This window comes from Cervus canadensis, chromosome 3 (assembly GCF_019320065.1).
Source record: "Cervus canadensis isolate Bull #8, Minnesota chromosome 3, ASM1932006v1, whole genome shotgun sequence".
Lineage (NCBI taxonomy): Eukaryota > Metazoa > Chordata > Mammalia > Artiodactyla > Cervidae > Cervus > Cervus canadensis.
In genome coordinates, this window is record NC_057388.1 from 93,794,709 (window position 1) to 93,815,694 (window position 20,986).

The 20,986-nt window shown below is 43.9% G+C and overlaps 1 protein-coding gene and 1 pseudogene across 2 annotated transcripts in view; one reads left to right on the forward strand and one right to left on the reverse strand.

The window, feature by feature from the left end:
• Positions 1 to 20,782, reverse strand: part of LOC122438673 (solute carrier family 23 member 2-like) — a 57,365-nt gene extending 36,583 nt beyond the window's left edge. The window contains exons 1-3 of one of the 2 annotated variants that reach the window (XM_043463785.1): positions 20,669 to 20,782; positions 5,836 to 5,979; positions 2,710 to 2,867 (exon numbers count right to left, since the gene is read on the reverse strand). In XM_043463785.1, coding sequence (XP_043319720.1) covers positions 2,710 to 2,867; positions 5,836 to 5,979; positions 20,669 to 20,710 — 344 coding nt within the window. In that variant the 5' untranslated portion in view covers positions 20,711 to 20,782. Of the gene's footprint in view, positions 1 to 2,709; positions 2,868 to 5,835; positions 5,983 to 20,668 lie in introns of both variants that reach the window. The other variant, XM_043463786.1, reaches the window with a different exon arrangement.
• On the forward strand, positions 13,769 to 14,166 carry LOC122438675 (annotated as a pseudogene).
• Positions 20,783 to 20,986: the final 204 nt, after the last annotated feature.

A 20,986-nucleotide genomic window follows, 5' to 3' on the forward strand; every position in this document is an offset into this window, starting at 1 on the left:
TATCAGTTTACATAAGATGTATTTCTCTCGCGGGCTTCCCTGGTGGCTCAGCAGTATAGAATCTGCCTGCAATGCAGAAGACCCAAGTTTGATCCCAGGGTTTGGAAGATCCCCTGGAGAAGGGCATGGCAACCCACTCCAGTATTCTTGCCTGGAGAATCCCAAGGACAGAGGAGCCTAGGGGGCTACAGTCCATAAGGTCACAATGGGACATGACTAAAGCGACTTAGCAAGCACAGAGTTCCAATGGCACATCTGGTGGCTTGTGCGATTTGTCATTGAGGCAAGGGCAAGGTGGCTGCAGACCTCTGGTGACGGGCATGGACTTTCTGCAGAACCTAGCAACAGATACAGAGCTCGGGCAGATCAGGGCCCAGCTGCAGGCAAGTCCATGGAAGAAAAGGACCCAGGCTGATTTGGGCAAGACTATATAGAAGCCAGATCTGAATGTCTCCACACTTGAGACATTCCCAGGAAAATAAAAAGGGAGATATATCACTTGGAACCACTCCAGAAAAAGAAAATCCTAGGTAAAAATGAATAATTCCAGAAATGGAATTAAGACCCAGAATTACAGAGTCAATATTTCATTTCCTTTAGTGACAGCATTTAAACTTAATGCTTTCTTTTGAAACAAATGGTTACATAAATTCAGAATTGAGCACCTCAGTGGGAAGGGCCTTGGGAGATCCATCCAAGACCCTAAAGTCACACCAGGGAGGCAGCCATCCCTCTGCCCAGGGCTGCAGCTGCCTGCTCCGCAGTGGGCACTGCGCTCTCCAGCTCTTATTCGGGAAGCCGTTATTGCCTCTTATCATTCCCTTTGACTATTTAACATGGTTTTAATCATTAACACCTTCTGAAATCTTATTGCAGTATCAGCATTGTTGTTTACAGTCTAAAAAAGTACATCATTAAATACTGTTTATCTGATAACCTGCAATCAAATCTACTAGGCCTTTGATTCACAGGCTATCAGCTAGTTTTATAATTTCTAATGTCTCTAATGAGCTACTGTACTTGTTAGTCTCCAAACAGGAAGGCTATTTTGGGGAAATAATCTCAGGTGTATTCCTGTCCCCATCTTAGTCTAAGACATTAGCATGGCTTTATTTCTTAATTTTATTTCCCTCTTTCTTTGCATGTTTAGGTAAACAGATCCTTTTAACTCTATCTTCTGATTTTGTTACACCTCTCACAGGGTTTACCAAAAGGCGAGGCCCACAAGCACCCTCAGTACTGAGATTCCAGTTGGAACATAGTACTGCATCATCTTCTCTGTCAACAACACAGGTGTCCACATATTAGAGATGAAAGGACTTACAGATACGACACACTTCAACTCCCTCATTTTACAGATGAGAACACTGGGTTTTAGAGAGGGTGAATGGCTTGTGCAGGTTCCCACAACACAGAAGCCAGAACTAGAATTCAGGCCCCCAGCTTCCAAGATCAACCTTTTTCCATTATTATAGTGAACACCATCTCAGTTTAAGGCAAGGAGCTCCCCCATCCAGAAGAGCCTTGTGTATGTAACTCTCCACGGGGCGGCCCAGGGGTGGGACCTCCTGGGTGTCCAGGCAGGTGGCTGCAAGGCCTCGCTACTGCGGCACCTGTCACTCCAGGGGTTGATCCTGGGAAGGTAGGAGGGGGCCTGGATTTCAGGGACTTGAGAAACAGACCAGACCAAACCTTAAACCTCTCTCAGTGCTTGGTGGGGGGTTTGGAAGAAATCTTGGCTCTCAGAGATGATGACAAAAGAAGGAAGAGAGAGAAGGGAAATAATCTGACAAAGATGTAGGCTCTAAACCCCTCTCCTCAACAAAAATAGGAGACCTTAAGCACTGGTATATCTCCTGTAAATGACTTGCAAAAGCAGCACTTTGGAAAGAGTCTTTGATTTGATTTAGGCAAGAAGACTAGGTTAGGAAGGAATATTCTCTAGGTACTCTCTACAGGCAGCCTATCTTGGAATAATCAGCCACCTTGTAACAGCCTTCACTTGTAGTTTGATTCAGATAATTGACAAAGGATAAATAAATGATAGAGTAAATCCTGAGTTCTCATCAGAAGGAAATTTTTTTTCTGTTTCTTTAATTTTGTATCTATGTGAGATGATGGATGTTCATTAAATTTACTGCGCTAATCATTTCTTGACGTATGTAAGTCAAATCCTCATGCTGTCACTTATACAGTGTTGTCTGACAATTACAACTGGAAGGAAAAAAAGAATAAATAGTAATTTTTCCTCTCAAGTAATTTTCTCACAAGACAGGTTGGACAGAAGCACATCGTAGGGAATGTTTTTCATGTTCCTCTGCATCTCCAAAACTGGGCACAGACCTGGCACAGATTAGGTCACAAGCAGACTTACAGTGAAGATTCCCTCACTTGCACTGCTCCTTCTAAAGTCCAGGGAGGAGTCCCCACAGTGTGTTCACTAGCCACAAGCCTTGTAGAATTTGCAAAGGTAAAAGGTTTCAAGCATGGCTACCTGTAGCTATTTGTATTCCTTTAACCAAGAACTCTGGCTAATGTAGATAGTAAATGTTGGAGCTGGGACTTCAACTCAGGTGCTTATTTCTGATCCTTTGCTCCCTCTATCATGTCACACCAGCTTTCTAACTCATCTCAGGCTACAAGCCAAGCAAATCTTATTGCTACCCTGGGAGATAAAAGTCAGAATCCATGGGGAGGAGTTTTACCTACCTGATTCCTAAAAATACTTGCAGGAGAGTGCAGATGCCAGAGACAAAGAAAATGGTGCTGATGAGGTAGCTCTGGGTCAGGGGATCATGCTGCAAACACAGGTCCTTGGCCAGGATGAGCGGCACTGCCACAAGCCCCCCTAGGGCCGTGAGGAAGTGCTGTGGGCAGAGCAGAGAGAGGAGACAGACTTAGAGATGCTGTGGCTGCCTACTCCGCCTAATCCTATTCCTCCCACTGGAGGCTCAATCGCTGGTCTCAGAGGAGATCCAGGCAAGTGGCAGGAACTAGGAAGCCCTGGCAGCAAGAAGCAGGGACACAACCAGAAGGTCTGGGCTTCAAAGGCAGGACCCTGGGGCTGAGAACTGCTGTTCTAGGTAAGAAACCAAGGTAGGGACACAGTGCAGGAGGATGTAACGGGAACCAAGGAAGTGGCCTTAAGAAAAGGAATAAGACAAGAGGCTCATTATTAAAATAAGGCACAAGGTGAGGGCAAGACCATTGACCAGGAAGGCCTGAGCACGTTCTTCAAGACTGATTATACATTAGGTCACAAAACAGCATCAGGAAATTTAAGACGACTGAAATCAAACCAACAATCTTTTCTGTCTGCGATGGTCTGAAACTGAAAATCAATAAGAGGAAGGAAACTGGACACAAATTGGTGGAAATTAAGAAACACATCCTGAACAACCAATGGGTCAAAGAAGAAATCAAAAGGGAAATAAAACATAACTTAAGACAAATGAAAATGGAAATACAACATACCAAAACTAATGGGATGCAGCAAAAGCAGTTCTAAGAGGACAGTTTATAACAATGTATACCTACATTAAGAAAGAAAAAAGGTCTCAAATAAACAACTTAACTTTATTTCTCAAAGAACTAGAAAAGGAAGAACAAACTGAGTCTCAAGTTTGAAGAAGAGAGGGAAAAAATACAGATCAGAACAGAAATAAATGAAATGAAAAACCATAGAAAAAATCAACAAAACTAGAGCTCTTTTAAGATAAGCAAACCCTTAGCTAAACTCAGAAAAAAGGAGAGAGGACTCAAATAAAATGAGATATGATACAATAGAAATACAAAGTACCATAAAACAATAGTAACATTACACACCAAGAAATTGGATAATCTAGAAGAAATGGATAGATTACTAGAACATGCAACTTGCCAAGACTGAATCATGAAGAATAGAAAATCTGAACAGACCAATGACTAGTGAGGCAACTAAAACAGTAATCAAAATTTCCCAACAAAGAAAAGCCCAAGACCAGATGGTTTCACTGGCAAATTCTATCAAATATCTAAAGAAGAATTAACACCAAGCCTTCCCAAACTCCTCCAAAAAATTTAAGAGGAGGGAACACTCTCAAACTCATTTTACAATCCAGCATAACCCTGATGGGGTTGTGGCTCAGACCATAAGGAATCTGCCCGCAATGCAGGAGACCCAGGTTTGATCCCTGGATTGGGAGGATCCCCTGGAGAAGGAAATGGCAAGCGGCTCCAGTATTCTTGCCTGGAAAATCCCTTGGACAGAGGAGCCTAGCAGGTTACAGTCCATGGGGTTGCAAGGAGTCAGACGCAACTGAGCGACTTTCACATAACCCTGATTCCAAAGCAAGATAAGGACCCTACGAGGAAAGAAAATTACAGGCCAGTATCCCTCATGGATATAGATGCAAAAATGCTCAATGAAATTCTAGCAAACAGCATTCTATAGTACATTAAAAGGGTCATATGCCATGATTAAGTAGGATTTTTATCCCTGGAATGTTAAATATGTACAGATCAATAAATATGATACACCATATTAATAAAATGAAAAATAAAAATCACATCACCCCAATGGATGCAGAAAAAAAATTTAACAAATTCAACACCCTTTCATAATAAAGTATCTGCATTATCCATTTTATTGGCTCACAATAATATTTTTAAAAATAGTAAGACATTTGCTTCTCTTCTTTTATGGAAAAGCACAAGGATGAAAACAGAAAAGTATATCCCACCCCTGATATTCCACATTGAACATTTTGGGATTAAAATGAAAACAAATCCATCTATGAGATTAAAGATTCAAGCTACAAAAAGTTACAAAACAAATAGTGAAAGTTGAAAACTACTTTCCTTTTTCTAGTTCCTCAACCCAAGGTTAAATACCTCTATTAGTTTCTTATGATTCCTTCAAGACATGCAAAAATTACTACATATACTTATTTCTGCTGTTCTCTTTTTTTGTTTGTTAGTCTTTAACATAAAAAAAGATCACACTATACACAGTTATTTACTTGACTTTTTTCACTTAATCTATGTTGGTGATCATTTTTTAACTGTAAGGTAAATATATCTTTCTATTTCTAACAGCTACATTAAAAAATTATTTGTTAGAATATGCCACAGTTCTCCAAGATGGATATTTTGGGGGTGTTTCTGGGTTTTGCTTGTTGTTGTGATTTTATGATTAATCAATAGAACATCTTTGTACTTATCTTAACAAGTCTTGCCAGCATATCTAGACAGAAATTGTTTAAAAAAAAATTTTTTTTTAATTTGGCCAGGCCACATGATTTGTGGGAACTTAGTTCCCCCCACCAGGGATTGAACCCATGCCTTGGCAGTGAAATGATGGACTCTTAACCACTGGACCACTGGGGAATTCTTTACAGAGAAATTCTTAAGCATTAAGGCCTGGGTTAAATAACATGTATTTTACCAGTAAATAGAAAAGTTGCACCAGATAACATTCCAACAAGTGTTTGACAATGCTTGTTTTCCAATATTCCCCAAGCACTGGTTATCAAACATTTCAGTTGTTTCCAAACAAATTAAAATTGGCATCTTGGGGAAAAAAAAAAAAAAACCTCACAATGGCCCAGTTGGTGTCCTTGATGTGACCTAGTAGCTTAACATGGGGGAGAAACTTCCCCTAACTCCCTGCCCCCATCCCCAAACTCCTTGGGAGAAAAGAAAGCCTGGAGGAGCCTTGAGTCCCCAAAAGGTTCACAATACGGAAGCCAAGAACATAAGCAACTGAAGTTAGATCTTGACTAATTTGATCCATGTGTGTTGATGTGCCTTTTGAGACAGAGCCTCCTTGCACCCAATGCTTCTGTGTGGCCTTACCTGGATCCCCAAGAAGATACAGAGATACCATGGTGGGAAATCCAGGATGCCATAAGCCAGGTGGCTGCTGCTGGGAGTCTTGAGCTGGCCATCCTTCTTTCTGCCTTTGTCACTTTCATGGGAGCTGAGCACACCATCACCCCTCTGCTGGGAAAAAGACAAAAACACGTTTGAGCATTTCAAGAAGAATCAAGTGCATTTTGATGCCAAAAGTTTGGCCTCTATGTACCAGTGTCAAATCAAATCTCAGAGACAGAGTTTTGGATGAAGTAGAAAAGAATAGCTCATTGCTTTGCCAGGCAAAGGGGAACACAATGGCTCCTGCCCTCGAAAACCATGTGTCTCCACCCAGAGGGATTTGGTGAGAAGTTTTATAGCAACGGCTCAAGCGTGGGGCTGCTAATAAGATCAGGCCATGTACAGTTCAGTTCAGTTGCTCAGTTGTGTCCAACTCTCTGTGACCCCATGGGCTGCCGTGCCAGGCCTCCCTGTCCATCACCAGCTCCCGGAGCTTACTCAAACTCATGTCCATCGAGTTGGTGATGCCATCCAACCATCTCATCCTCTGTCATCCCCTTCACCTCCCGCCTTCAATCTTTTCCAGCATCAGGGTCTTTTCAAATGACTCAGTTCTTCCCATTAAGTGGCCAAAGTACTGGAGTTTCAGCTTCAGCATCAGTCCTTCCAATGAACATTCAGGACTGATTTCCTTTAGGATGGACTGGCTGCATCTCCTTGAAGCCCAAGAGACCCTCAAGAGTCTTCTCCAACACCACAGTTCAAAAGCATCAATTCTTTGGTGCTCAGCTTTCTTTATAGTCCAACTCTCACATCCATACATGACTACTGGAAAAACCATAGCTTTGACTAGATAGACCTTTGTTGGCAAAGTAAGGTCTCTGCTTTTTAATATGCTGTCTAGGTTGGTCATAGCTTTTCTTCTAAGGAGCAAGCATCTTTTAATGTCATGGCTGCTGTCACCATCTGCAGTGATTTTGGAGCCCCTCCCAAAAAAAGTCAGCCACTGTTTCCATTGCTTCCCCATCTATTTGCCATGAAGTGATGGGACTGGATGCCATGATCTTAGTTTTCCAAATGTTGAGTTTTAAGCCAACTTTTTCACTCTCCTCCTTCACTTTCATCACTCTCCTCCTTTCACTTTCATCACTTTCACTTTCATTTAGTTCTTCTTCGCTTTCTGACATAAGGGTGGTGTCATCTGCATATCTGAGGTTATTGATATTTTCCCTGGCAATCTTGATTCCAGCTTGTGCTTCATCCAGCCCAGTGTTTCACATGATGTACTCTGCACAAAAGTTAAATAAGAAAGGTGACAATATACAGCCTTGATGTACTCCTTTTCCTATTTGAAACCAGTCTGTTGTTCCATGTCCAGTTCTAACTGTTGCTTCCTGACCTGCATATAGATTTCTCAGGAGGCAGGTCAGATGGTCTGGTATTCCCATCTCTTGAAGAATTTTCCACAGTTTGTTGTGATCCACACATTCAAAGGCTTTGGCATAGTCAAAAAAGCAGATGTTTTTCTGGAACTCTGTTGCTTTTTCGATGATCCAACAGTTGTTGGCAATTTGGTCTCTGGTTCCTCTGCCTTTTCTAAAACCAGCTTGAACATCTGGAAGTTCACGGTTCACGTACTGTTAAAGCCTGGCTTGGAGAATTTTGAGCATCACTTTGCTAGTGTGTGAGATAAGTGCAATTGTGGGGTAGTTTGAACATTCTTTGGCATTGGCTTTCTTTGGGATTGGAATGAAAACTGATATTTTCCAGTCCTGTGGCCACTGCTGAGTTTTCCAAATTTGCTGGCATATTGAGTGCAGCACTTTACAGCATCATCTTTTAGGATTTGAAATAGCTCAACTGGAATTCCATCACCTCCACTAGCTTTGTTTGTAGTGATGCTTCCTAAGGCCCACTTGACTTCACATTCCAGGATGCCTGGCTCTAGGTGAGTGATCACACCATCATGATTACCTGGGTCATGAAGATCTTTTTTGTATAGTTCTTCTGTGTATTCTTGCCACCTCTTCTTAATATCTCCTGCTTCTGTTTGGTCCCTACCATTTCTGTCCTTTATTGTGCCCATCTTTGCATGAAATGTTCCCTTGGTATCTCTAATTTTCTTGAAGAGATCTCTAGTCTTTCCCATTCTGTTGCTTTCCTCTATTTCTTTGCACTGATCACTGAGGAAGGCTTTCTTACCTCTCCCTGCTATTCTTTGGAACTCTGCATTCAAATGGGTATATTTTTCCTTTTCTCCTTTGCCTTTCATTTCTCTTTTCACAGCTATTTGTAAGGCCTCCTCAGACAACCATTTTGCCCTTTTGCATTTCTTTTTCTTGAGGATGGTCTTGATCCCTGCCTCCTGTACAATGTCACAAACCTGCATCCATAGTTCTTCAGGCACTCTGTTTATCAGATCTAATCCCTTGACTCTATTTCTCATTTCCACTGTAAGGGATTTGATTTAGGTCATACCTGAATGGTCTAGTGGTTTTCCCTACTTTCTTCAATTTAAGTCTGAATTTGGCAATAAGGTTTTCATTATCTAAGCCACAGTCAGCTCCTGGTCTTGTTTTTGCTGACTGTATAGAGCTTCTCCTTCTTTGGTTGCAAAGAATATAATCAGTCTGATTTTGGTGTTGACCATCTGCTTATATCCATGTGTAGAGTCTTCTCTGTGTTGTTGGAAGAAGATATTTGCTATGACACAGAAAACTAACCAATCTGATCACATGAACTACAGTCTTGTCTAACTCAATGAAACTATGAGCCATTGCCATGTAGGGCTACCCAAGACAGACAGATCATGGTGGACAGTTCTGACAAAACATGGTCTACTGGAGAAAGGAATGCCAAACTACTTCAATATTCATGCCTTGAGAACCCCATGAACAGTATGAAAAGGCAAAAAGATAGGACGCTGAAAGAGAAACCCTCCAGGTTGGTATGTGCCCAATATGCTACTGGAGATAGTGGAGAACTAACTCCAGAAAGAATGAAGAGATGGAGCCAAAGCAACAACAACACCCAGTTGTGGATGTGACTGGTGATGGAAGTAAAGTTTGATGCTGTAAAGAGCAATATTGCATAGGAACCTGAAATGTTAGGTCGATGAATCAAGGCAAATTGGAAGTGGTTAAACAGGAGATGGTAAGAGTGAACATCAACATTTTAGGGATCAGCGAACTAAAATGGACTGGAATGGGTGAATTTAACTCAGATGACCATTATATGTACTACCATGGGCAAGAATCCCTTAGAAGAAATGCAGTAAGAATCATAGTCAACAAAAGAGTCTGAAATGCAGTACTTGGATACAATCTCAAAAACGACAGAATGATCTCAGTTCATTTCCAAGGCAAACCATTCAATATCATGGTAATCCAAGTCTGTGCCCCAACCAGTAATGCTGAAGAAGCTGAAGTTGAACAGTTCTATGAAGACCTACAAGACCTTCTAGAAATAACACCCCAAAAAGATGTCCATTTCATTATAGGGGAATGGAATGCAAAAGTAGGAAGTCAAGAAACACCTGGAGTAACAGGTAAATTTGGCCTTGGAGTATGGAATGAAGCAGGGCAAAGGCTAATAGAGTTTTGCCAAGAGAACGCACTGGTCCAGCAAACACCCTCTTCCGACAACACAAGAGAAGACTGTGTACAGGGCACTGCTTTAATCTGCTCTCAGGTAATCTGATGAGAACCTTGTTCTTGGGCTTCCCTGGTAGCTCAGACAGTAAAGAATCCACCTACAATGCAGGAGACCCAGCTTTGATCCCTGAGTTGGGAAGATCCTCTGGAGAAGGGAATGGCTACCCATTACAGTATTCTTGCCTGGAGAATTCCATGGACACAGGAGCCTGGTTGTCTGAAGCCCATGGGGTTGCAAAGAGTCAGATATGACTGAGTGACTAACACACACGATCTTATGAGTTTGAGGTTCCTTTAATCTGGAATGAAGAATGGTGACATCTTCCTCCTTAAAAAACTAGGTATAAAACCACCATATGACCCAGCAATCCCACTCCTAGGCATATACCCTGAGGAAACAAAAATTGAAAAAGACACATGTATCCCATTGTTCATCGCAGTGCTATTTACAATAGCTAGAACATGGAAGCAACCTAGATGTCCATGGACAGATGAATGGATAAAGAAGTGGTACATATTCACAATAGAATATTACTCAGCCATAAAAAGGAATGCATTTGAGTCAGTTCTAATGAGGTGGATGAACCTAGAGCCTATTATACAGAGTGAAGTAAGTCAGAAAGAGAAAGATAAATATCATATGCTGCTGCTAAGTCACTTCAGTCGTGTCCGACTCTGTGTGAACCCATAGTTGGCAGCCCACCAGGCTCCCCTGGCCCTGGGATTCTCAAGGCAAGAACACTGGAGTGGGTTTGCCATTTCCTTCCCCAATGCATGAAAGTGAAAAGTGAAAGTGAAGTCGCCCAGTCGTGTCTGACTCTTAGCGACCCCATGGACTGCAGTCTACCAGGCTCCTCTGTCCATGGGGTTTTCTGGGCAAGAGTACTAGTACTGGAGTGGGTATATACCAACGCATATATACAGAATCTAGAAAGATGGTACTGAAGAATTTATTTGCAGGGCAGCAATAGAGAAACAGACAGAGAGAATAAGCTTATGGACATGGGAAGAGGGGAGGAGAGGTGAGATGTATGGAGCGAGTAACATGGAAACTTACATTACCATATGTAAAATAGATAGCCATGGGAATTTGCTGTATGTCTCAGGAAGCTCAAACAGGGGCTCTGTATTAACCTAGAGGGGTGGGATAGGGAGGAAGATGGGAGGGAGGTTCAGAGGGAGCAGATATATATATACCTATGGCTGATTCATATTGAGGTTTGACAGAAAACAACAAAATTCTGTAAAGCAATTATCCTTCAATTAAAACAAACAAATAAATAAAAAGAATGGTGACATCTTCTATTTATTGGGGGGTTTTAGTCCTTTTGTTATTGCTGTTCAGTAGCTAAGTCATGTCCCACTCTTTGTGAACCCATGCACTGCAGCATGCCAGTCTTCCCTGTCCTTCACTATCTCCTAGACTTTGATCAAATTCATATCCATTGAGTCAGTGATGCTATCTAACCCTCTCATCCTCTGTCATCCTCTTCTCCTTTTGCCATCAATCTTTTCCACCATCAGGGTCCTTTCCAGTGATTGGGCTCTTTGCATCAAAAGGCCAGAGTATCGGAGCTTCAGCATCAGTCCTTCTAATTCATATTCAGGATTGATTCTTTTAGGATTGACTGGTTTGATCTCCTTGCAGTCCAAGGGACTCTCAAGAGTCTTCTCCAGCATCACAACTTGATAGCATCAATTCTTTGACACTCAGCCTTCTTTGTGGTCTAACTCTCACATCCATACATGACTACTGGGAAAACCATAGCTTTGACTACATGGACCTTTGTTGGCAAAGTGATATCTCTGCTTTTTAACATGCTTCCTAGGCTTGTCATAGCTTTCCTTCCAAGGAGCAAATGTCTTTTAATTTCATGGCTGCAGTCACCATGCACAGTGATTTTGGTGCCCAAGAAAATAAAGTCTGTCACTGCTTCTACTTTAGTTCTTTAAAGAGCTCGAAAGATATTGTTTTATCTCTTGAGGTGGAACCAGGACCTTGCCCAAAGCCTGCACTATTGTTTCCTGGCTGCTCTCTGTTATCTCCAAATCCCCTCCTTTCCTTGGTTAGCAACGGTTTGAATCTACCCTTTGGGACTCAGGGAAGGTCATGGAGGCTGGAGTCTGTTCCCCACAAACAGAGAACAAGGGACATGGAAAGGCTTCTGTGCCCAGGAGCCCCAGAGGCAGGGGGGGGGGGGCTTAGTTTCCCTTTCTTATTACAACCAGACAGATGGACAGCTTTCTAGAAGCAAGAACAATGGTATTGTGATATATGCTGGCCAGCTTGTGGTTTCTAGATTCAGACTCAAAAGACCAGTGACTTTTTATATTACACATCTGCAGCAAGCCCTAACAGAAAATAAACTTTGTGGAAGAACGAATGGGGATCAACTCCATGGTCAGGAAATGGGCAGAGGAATTCCTTGATGATTCATTTAGTGGTTAGGACTTCATGTTTTCACTGCCAAGGGCAAGGGTTTAATCCTTTGTCTGAGAACTAAGATCCCACATGGTGTAGCCAAAAAAAAAAAAAGAAAGAAAGAAAAGTGGGTTTCTCAAGAAAAAGTGCAAGGAAATAGGGATTCTGACCCAGATGATGTAGCTGCCGGTGTTTATGCTCCCACAGGCCAGCCCTGTGCCAAAGCCCTTATCATAATGTGTTTATTACAATGGACTATTTCCTTATCCATTTCTGCTGCTGGAACTGAATTCCTAGGATGCATTCACTGTGCCTTACTCTCCTTTGTTGTCCCAGCTTCTAGAACAACCCCAATGCTCAGTGTAGACTGTGTAAATGGTGGAATGAATGGACATAACACAAATGTAAATAAGTGTAGAGCATATAGAATGTTCTAGGGTCAATAGCCACAGAAGGCAATGGCACCCCACTCCAGTACTCTTGCCTGGAAAATCCCATGGACAGAGCAGCCTGGTAGGTTGCAGTCCATGAGGTTGCTAAGAGTCGGACATGACTGAGTGACTTCACTTTCACTTTTCACTTTGATGCATTGGAGAAGGAAATGGCAACCCACTCCAGTGTTCTTGCCTGGAGAATCCCAAGGACGGGGGAGCCTGGTGGGCTGCCGTCTATGGGGTCACACAGAGTCAGACACGACTGAAGTGACTTAGCAGCAGCAGTAGCAGCAGGGTCAATAGCCAAGTTACATTCCTTTAAGGTTACTACAAATTAACTTCAACTCATAAACTCTCTCCTCTAATTTATTGGCTATATAGTTTACCAAACATGGGCAAATTATTGACATGTATAAGCCTTATTTTTCTGATCTGTGTAACAAAAATGTTAATAACACCTACTTCATAGATGAAAAATTTAAATTGGAACATGAAGAAATGGGGAGATGTTACTCAAGGGATACAAACAAATAGTTTAACATGAATAGGTTCTGGGAAACTAATGTACAGTGTGGTGATTATAGTTAATAATTGTATTATATATTTGAAAGTTGCTAAGAGAGTAAATCCTAAATGTTCTCAGCACAAAAATGAAGTGGTGACTGCATGACGTGATGGAGGTGCTAACTACTAATAACTGCTGCTAACTCACTAAGTCACTTCAGTTGTGTCCGACTCTTTGAGACCCCACGGGCCATAGCCTGCCAGGTTTCTCTGTCCATGGGATTCTCCAAGCAAGAATATTGGAGTGGGTAGCCATGCCCTCCTCCAGGGGACCTACCTGGCCCAGGGATCAAACCCAGATCTGTTAAGTCTCCTGCATTGACAGGCAGTTCTTGACCACTAGCGACATCTAGGAATCTATTAATAACTGCTATGGCAGAGACATTACTTTGTCAACAAAGGTCCGTCTAGTCAAGGCTATGGTTTTTCCAGTAGTCATGTATGGATGTGAGAGTTGGGCTATAAAGAAAGCTGAGAGCCGAAGAATTGATGCTTTTGAACTGTGGTGTTGGAGAAGACTCTTGAGAGTCCCTTGGACTGCAAGAAGATCCAACCAGTCCATCCTAAAGGAGATCAGTCCTGGGTGTTCAGTGGAAGGATTGATGTTGAAGCTGAAACTCCAATACTTTGGCCACCTGATGTGAAGAGCTGACTCATTTGAAAAGACCCTGATGCTGGGAAAGATTGAGGGCAGGAGGAGAAGGGGGTGACAGAGGATGAGATGGTTGGATGGCATCACTGACTCGATGGACATGGGTTTGGGTGGACTCCGGGAGTTGGTGATGGACAGGGAGGCCTGGTGTGCTGCGGTTCATGGGGTTGCAAAGAGTCAGACACAGTGTCAGGTCAATATGGCGGGCTGGCCAGCTGTTTCAGCATCAAGCAGGTGGCTGGAGGGTATTCGAAAATGGCATTACAATGCTGTCAGGTTCAATAAACTGGGCTTCATGCGAGATGACACAATATATGAGAATGACAATGTAGAAGAAGCCATAAGAAGGCTACCTGAGAACCTTTATAACGACAGAGTGTTTCACATTAAGAGAGCACTGGACCTCAGCATGAGGCAGCAGATCCTGCCTAAAGAGCAGTGGACAAAATACGAGGAGGATAAATTCTAACTTGAACCATATCTGAAAGAGGTTATTTGGGAAAGAAAAGAGAGAGAAGAATGGGCAAAGAAATAATTTAATAGTCTAAATCTGTGGGTACAGCTGTTTTCAAGTATTTTTATGAAGTTGGTTAAATGTGAAATGTACAATGTAGAACTATTTTGGCTGTAAGTGTATTACTTTAAATAAATACCATAATTATTGTTGGAAAAAAAAAAAAGAGTCAGACATGACTGAGTGCCTGAACTGATGGTGGTAATCATTTTGCAGCATATAGTTGTATCAGGTCAATGTCTTAGACACTTTAAACTTACACAATGTTATATGTTAATTACATCTAATAAACCTGGGGAAAAAAACAGAGCATGAAGCACATAGTTCTGTGATCTGCACAGTAAGCCTGCCCAGTAAATATATTATTTGCTATAACTATGATAAGCTTCTGGTCCCATGTTTCAAAGGCTTTTAACTCACACTTGAGTGACATTCGGGCAGCTGTAGGTGAGAGGAACAGGAAAACAATGTCTTCAGTATGGCCAGAGGGGGGGTAAGGCCACCAGCATGAAGATCAGGCAATTAGGTGACAAGCCCCAGCAGGGTCCTAGGCCCTGGTCAGACCACAGAAGAAGAGCAGGTTCTGCCTATTGGCACAGCCAGGGTGCCCTGAAAATAGTGTGGGCTTCTCACAGAGAAGTTCTGGAAAAGACGTTAAAGGCACCTATACCAAGACCAACCTCCATGGTCAAGCACCCTTTACTCCAGCACAGCCTCAAAGAACATCTTCTGAACTGAAGCTGCACTATGACTCCTGGGAATGCTAATCACTTCAATGCTATGGGCTCCTCCTATAGAAGAAATCTGCTATTTTTTGTGACTATATTGATATAAAGATATATTATTATATACTAAAAATTTTCTCTTTCATCTAAAACTTTTTTTTTTCCTTCTGATTTTGAAAGAAATGGGAGCAAAATTGTGGGCACAGAATTGCCCACAATTTTGTGGGCTCTCCCTAAGGATCGCTCCCTAAGGATGGCTGCTCTCCCTAAGGATCAGTGGCCCTGCTCTGGAGAAGGAGAAGCAGATGAGTGGAGGGGAAGGGGTCACCAGTTGCTTTGAAGTGGAGAGAAGCAAGAAAGTCACCAGTTCAAGAACTGGGTGTTTGTCCCCTACCACTTCCAGGACAGCACTGGTCCCTGCTGCTGCTGCTGCTAAGATGGCCCTAGGGAACATTATATTCTAAGACAGGGTTTCTCAACCTCAGCACCATTGCCATTTTGGACAGGATAATTCTTCCTTGTGTTGTATGTGTACATGGCAGGGGTTGGGGCTATATAATGCACTCCAGGATATTTAGTAGCATCTTTGACCTGGACCCACTAGATGCCAGTGGCAAGCCCCTGCCCTCACCTTCAGTTCTAACAACCCAAAATGACTACAGACATTGCCAAATGTCACCAGTAGGGTAAAAATCACCCCCAGTTAAGGACTGCCATTTTAAGAGTATTGTTCAGATCCCACCAGGGAAGCTGCAACTAAGGACAGTTCTGTCTGAAGTGGGGAGTGGGTGGGATGGATGTGCTATCTCCACGTGGAGATAGAGGAAGCCAGTCCTCCTCTTCCATGGGATGGAGCACTGGCAAACCGGATCTCAACTCCTTCCCAGTAGGTGGGGGCCCCATCACTGGCGATGGAGAAAATATCCCAGGGCACTGAGGTCCAGGCAGTGGGAGGAGCTCAGGGCTGCGTCAGGCTTGCAGAGAGTGGGTGGACTGAGTCAGCCACAACACAGGTCTGCAGAGTCACCCTGTTCTTGGGGCTCAGTGCAGCATTTGCCCATGAATATATTATTTAGTTTCTGAAACTTAAATGTAAGAGTTTTGCTTCTACTCATCTATTCAGCAATGCCTGGAAGCATGCCTCCCAAACCTGCTCTAGGAAGCCTTCCCTGACTTCTCTCCTGCCTCAGACTACAGCCCCAGGCATGCCTCACAGCCATAAAACACGTTTCCTCATCTAAAAGGCCATAAAGTCCCATAACTTCTCTACTCCATCGCTAGCACAGAGTTAGTGCTCACAGCACAATCTGTTGAGTGAGAAAATAAATAAATGAACACATGTATAAATTAATGACCATGAAGATTCTCTCATCAACTTTTAAAAATAAATCCATAACTGGTGAGAACTCTTTGGAAACATTATGCTGATCTATTTGGATTCCTGAAAAGAAGGCTGTACTGATGCAGCTTTGGTATTTGGGTTGGATGTGAAAGAAGGGTGGTTTTGCCTAAGCAGATCAAGGCCAAGCCAAAGATAGCCTGGAGGATGCCCGAGGGAACTCCGGAGCACTTATCGCGAGGTTTTAGTGACCGCGTGGTGCAGTCAATAGGCACAGCAGCAGCAGAACCTGCTGAAGAAAAGAGGAGGGGCAGAAGAAAAAAGAGTGGCTGTTGATTGGCTGGCTGGTTGATTGACGCTGCGGAGGCTACACAGAACAACAGAGCGCGCAGTTTGAACTGGGGCCGCGGTGGTCTGTCCGTCCCCTGCTTGGCAGCCATTAGCACATCACTGCTCAGACTGTCAAGCGTCTGCCTACAATGAGGGAGACCCGGGTTCGATCCCTGAGTCGGGAAGATCCCCTGGAGAAGGAAATGGCAACCCACTCCAGTATTCTTGCCTGGAAAATCCCATGGACTGAGGAGCCTGGTGGGTTACAGTCCATGGGGTCGCAAAGAGTCCAACACGACTGAGTGACTTCACTTTCACTTTCACTTTCCCCTCTCTCAGACTCCGTGTCCCCTTCTGACTCTGGGAGGGTTGCAAAAATGCTCAGAAGTGTATGTGGCTTCCTGTTATGTGTGCCTGTGAATGAGCTCACATGACTCGGGCAGGTACAGCTCTAGCAAACTCACCTCATACCTTCTCCCAAGACCCCTTGGAATTCTCAGAAAGGCGAAGGGGCGGGGGGTGGGGGGAGGGTAGGGGGGGACAGTAGGGGGGATGTTAGTTTGGGGCCTCCCCCCCCCCCCATTTAGGAGTCAATGAATGACTCAGGACTTCCCTGGTGGTCCCCTGGTTAAGATTGCCTTCCAATGCAGGGAGTGAGGGTTTGATCCCAGGGCAGGGAGCTAAGATCCTACATGCCCAGTGACCAAAACAACAAAACATGAAACAGAAGTATTGTAACAAATTCAATAAAGACTTTGAAATTGGTCCACATCAGAAAAAAATCTTTAAAAAAAAAAGTCAATGACTCAAAGAGTGTTCTCAGCCTGATGACTCTGAATATTCTAAGTTTTGTCTGGATATCAATCTGGATCTGATGAGGTTATGGAAACCACTTCTGTAATTGCTTTACAACACTTTTCTGGGAAATTGTCCTTGTATGAGGCTCAACATGGAAAAAAAAATTAGAACTTAAGAGTGGAGAAAAGCTCTCTTCCTTGAGAACAGCTGGTTCCTCACTCTGATAAGAGTGTGACTTCTGTGAAACATGTCAGCTATGGCTGGTAGAAAGCACACGGCCTGATCAAAATACGTCTTTTGCTGTAAAGCACTTTGTGTCACTTACAGAAAGTGCTGGGATAAAAAGTAAAATAAGAAGGTACAAGTGGGCTAAGATTCCTGTGTGTCAGAGATGAGTCACTAGCATATTAAAGATATACATGGAAACGTGACGTCCCAGAGATATTGTAGAGCAGGGGCTTCCCAGATGGAGGTGGAAAAAGCCCCACCTCAGTACATATCCAGATGAGGGAAGTGACTTTATCCCAGGGAAATCCCTGGTCAGTAAAATTTTGTAACTCTCAGACTTCCCTGGTGGCCCAGGGGTTAGGATTCTGAGCTCCCAATGTAGGGGGTCCAGGTTCAATCCTTGGCCAGGGAACTAGATTCCACATGCCTCAACCAAGAGTTCACATGCTGCAACTAAGACCTGGTATGGCCAAATAAATAACTTGTTTTTAAGTCTTTGACTCATAGTGGCAGAAGAATGCCTCTAAGCCCCTTTTTGAAGGAAGAATAAACTCTTAATGAAGTTTCCCCATGAGTCAGCACTGGTATGAGAAGATGGGCCACAAGCTTTTCTTCTGATTGGAAGAGTCTATCAGCTCAACACATGGGCTGTAATTTCACGAAAACACTTGCTCAAAGAGGCATTCGTTGAGGTGTGGCATTTTATAGCGCTTTACAGTTTGCAAAGAGCTTCCAGTGCATCCTCTCGTTTGATTCTCACAACCCAGTTTCCAGAGAGGAGATTGAGGCTCAGTGAGATTACACGGCTTGTCCCAGGTCCCCTTGTAAATGGGAGAATGGAACTCTCCTCTCCTGGTCGAGGGCAGTTGCTGGCATGCATTCCTGTGTGTTCAGGGACAGCCTGTTGTCTCCCTGGAGCAGAGCAGGAGGAGACTGGCACAGAGGGAACAGCAGTGGGAAGGAGGATTCCTGGGGGGAAATGAATCCCTTGGCCCTCTGACTCTATCCATCCCCCACACAGCCTCCCACTCCCCAACTTGCCCCCTAGGTTTGTTTCCTAACACTTCCAGTCAACTGACTCTAGCCATTGGGATTGTCCAGGTCTCTCCAAACATGGCTGGGAATCTGTCTTCCCCATGTTTATATCCCTAGAAGGTTCTAACAAAGCAATATGCACAGGAAAACCAAAACATCTCAGAAAAGTGGCCTTTTAATCTGGGTGCTGAGATCGAGGCTTTGAGGAAAATGAAAAGACAGTTCACTGAATAAAGATAGATATGTGCCCAGACCCTACCACTCCCTATTGGCCTCAGGTATGCTAAAGATGTGGAAAACATCACAGCTTTCAGAAATAGAGTCTTCAACTTATTTCCCAAGTTGGGTTTTTTTTTTTTGTTTTTTTTTTTTTGCGTCTATGAGATGGTAACAGAGTGTTTAAAAAAATTTTTAAAGGTCCAAAATGGAGTAACTAATGCTAAGCCCATATCAGCCAACCAAGACTTAATACCTAACCTAATTAATTGCATGCAGTTTTGGTCTCTTACAGGAATGTAACCTTTTGCTATTCCGTCTTGAATTATCTGGTCAGAACTAATGAAGTGATCTGCCTGGTAGACGGCTGCTTTTCAGGAAAGTGACTTGGCCTGAAACAATCCACTCTTTGATAGAATAACTTTGCCATGCCTCCTTCTGCCTATAAAACTCCTCCATTTGGTACAGCTCCTCAAAGCTCCCATCTATCTTCTATGATGGTATGCTGTCCATTTCATGAATCACTGAATAAAGCCAATTAGAGTGGACTTCCCTGGCAGTCAAGTGGTTAAGATACCACACTGTCTCTGCAGGGGGCCTGGGTCCAGTCCCTGGTAGGGGAACTAAGATCCTGCATGCTACGAGGTGTGGTCAAAAGACATAATAATAATTTAAAAAATAAAGCCAACTAAGCTTTAAATTTGCCCACTTGAATTTTTACTTTCAGCAGTAGGAATTCTGAGAAGAGAGGAAATTTCTCTGAGGTGCCTGTCACAATTTTCCAGAAGAGTCAGCCACAGTCTCTTTACCAGAAGGCTGATTAGCAGTGGGCAAGGTCTGGCAGCCGGGCTCCAGGGGACAGTTCTGAGGGCCCAGCCCAGGCTCATGCATGGCACCTGTCCCACAGACACCATGGCTGGGCCTGGTGGGGAGAGGCTCTGTCTGGCTATGGTGGGCAGAGGGTCCCCCCTCAGTCAGCTCCCCCCACCCCCCGCCCCGGTTGTTTTTAGGGGGCCAAACTAGGCTGGAAAGAATGGTGGGAGCAGGGCTCAAGAACTAGCTGGAGAGGCCTCCAGATTGGTTATTGTCACTTTACTTCCCTGGGCCTCAGCTTCCTTGTATGTAAAAGAAGTGCATGCTTCGCTGGCTTGAAGGAAGCAAACAATGCTGGGACTTCAGCCATTCAGTCAACAGAAGTTCATTCAGTGCCTCTCTCGCTCCCTGTATGTGGAAGACGCCTCTTCCCTCGCTGTTCCCGAAGGTGACCTCAAGTTTGCCCTTGCCCACAGGTCTGTGAGGGTCGGGGGTGGGGGGGCGGTGCAGTCAACTCCCCACTCCTGGACCCTCATTCTCTCTCTGCTTTCCTCTTTCTCTTTGCTTTGCTTCAGAAAGGGTTTCTGATCAAAGAAATCATAATGCTGATAAGCCTGGAAAACAAACACCTAGATTCAACAGAGTAAAACAAAGAGGACCTTTCAGCTCTCCCTTCTTCCTTTGTAATTCTTTCACGAAGTTTAGCACCGAGGGTGGAATCTTTGCCTTGTGAGGGTGGCGGCAAGAGAACAGCTGTAACAATTCAAAGTCTCACTTAGAACACGAGCCACCTTGCTTATGAATCAGCATTAGGACTCCATGCTGGGACCTTTCTCCAGAGTCTTTCCTCTTTTCGGCTACCCCACCAATCTGCCTGCAATGCAGGAGACCTGGGTTTGATCCCTGGGTCAGGAAGATCCCCTGGAGAAGGGAATGGCAGCCCACTCCAGTATTCTTGCCTGGAGAATCCCATGGACAGAGGAGCCTGGTGGGCTACAGTCCATGACGTTGCAAAGAGTCGGACAGGACTGAGAAATTAATACTTAACACACCCCCCACCGCTATCATCCCCTCTCTTCTACCAGCACTCACCAAGGGGTTGGGGTGCTCACAGCTGGTGATGGCAGAGTTCATGGCCACCTGGGGTCTTCTCGTTTTGGCTTCCTCTCAGAATAGAAAAGAAGCAAAGCTGCTGCAGGAGAGGAAGATTAACTTCTCACAGCCTGCTGAAATAATAAGAGAGAGGGAAAGACGAGGATCTGAGAGGGTGGGGCCTCCAAGCCCCACCTGCTGGTCTATAACAGACACCCCCTCCGGCCCCCTGCGGTCACTGCAGGGGACCAAGGTACACCTAGTGATAGTAAGCGTTGCATCATTTGAAAAGTGTGGGTAGTTGCAGAAGTTAATGAT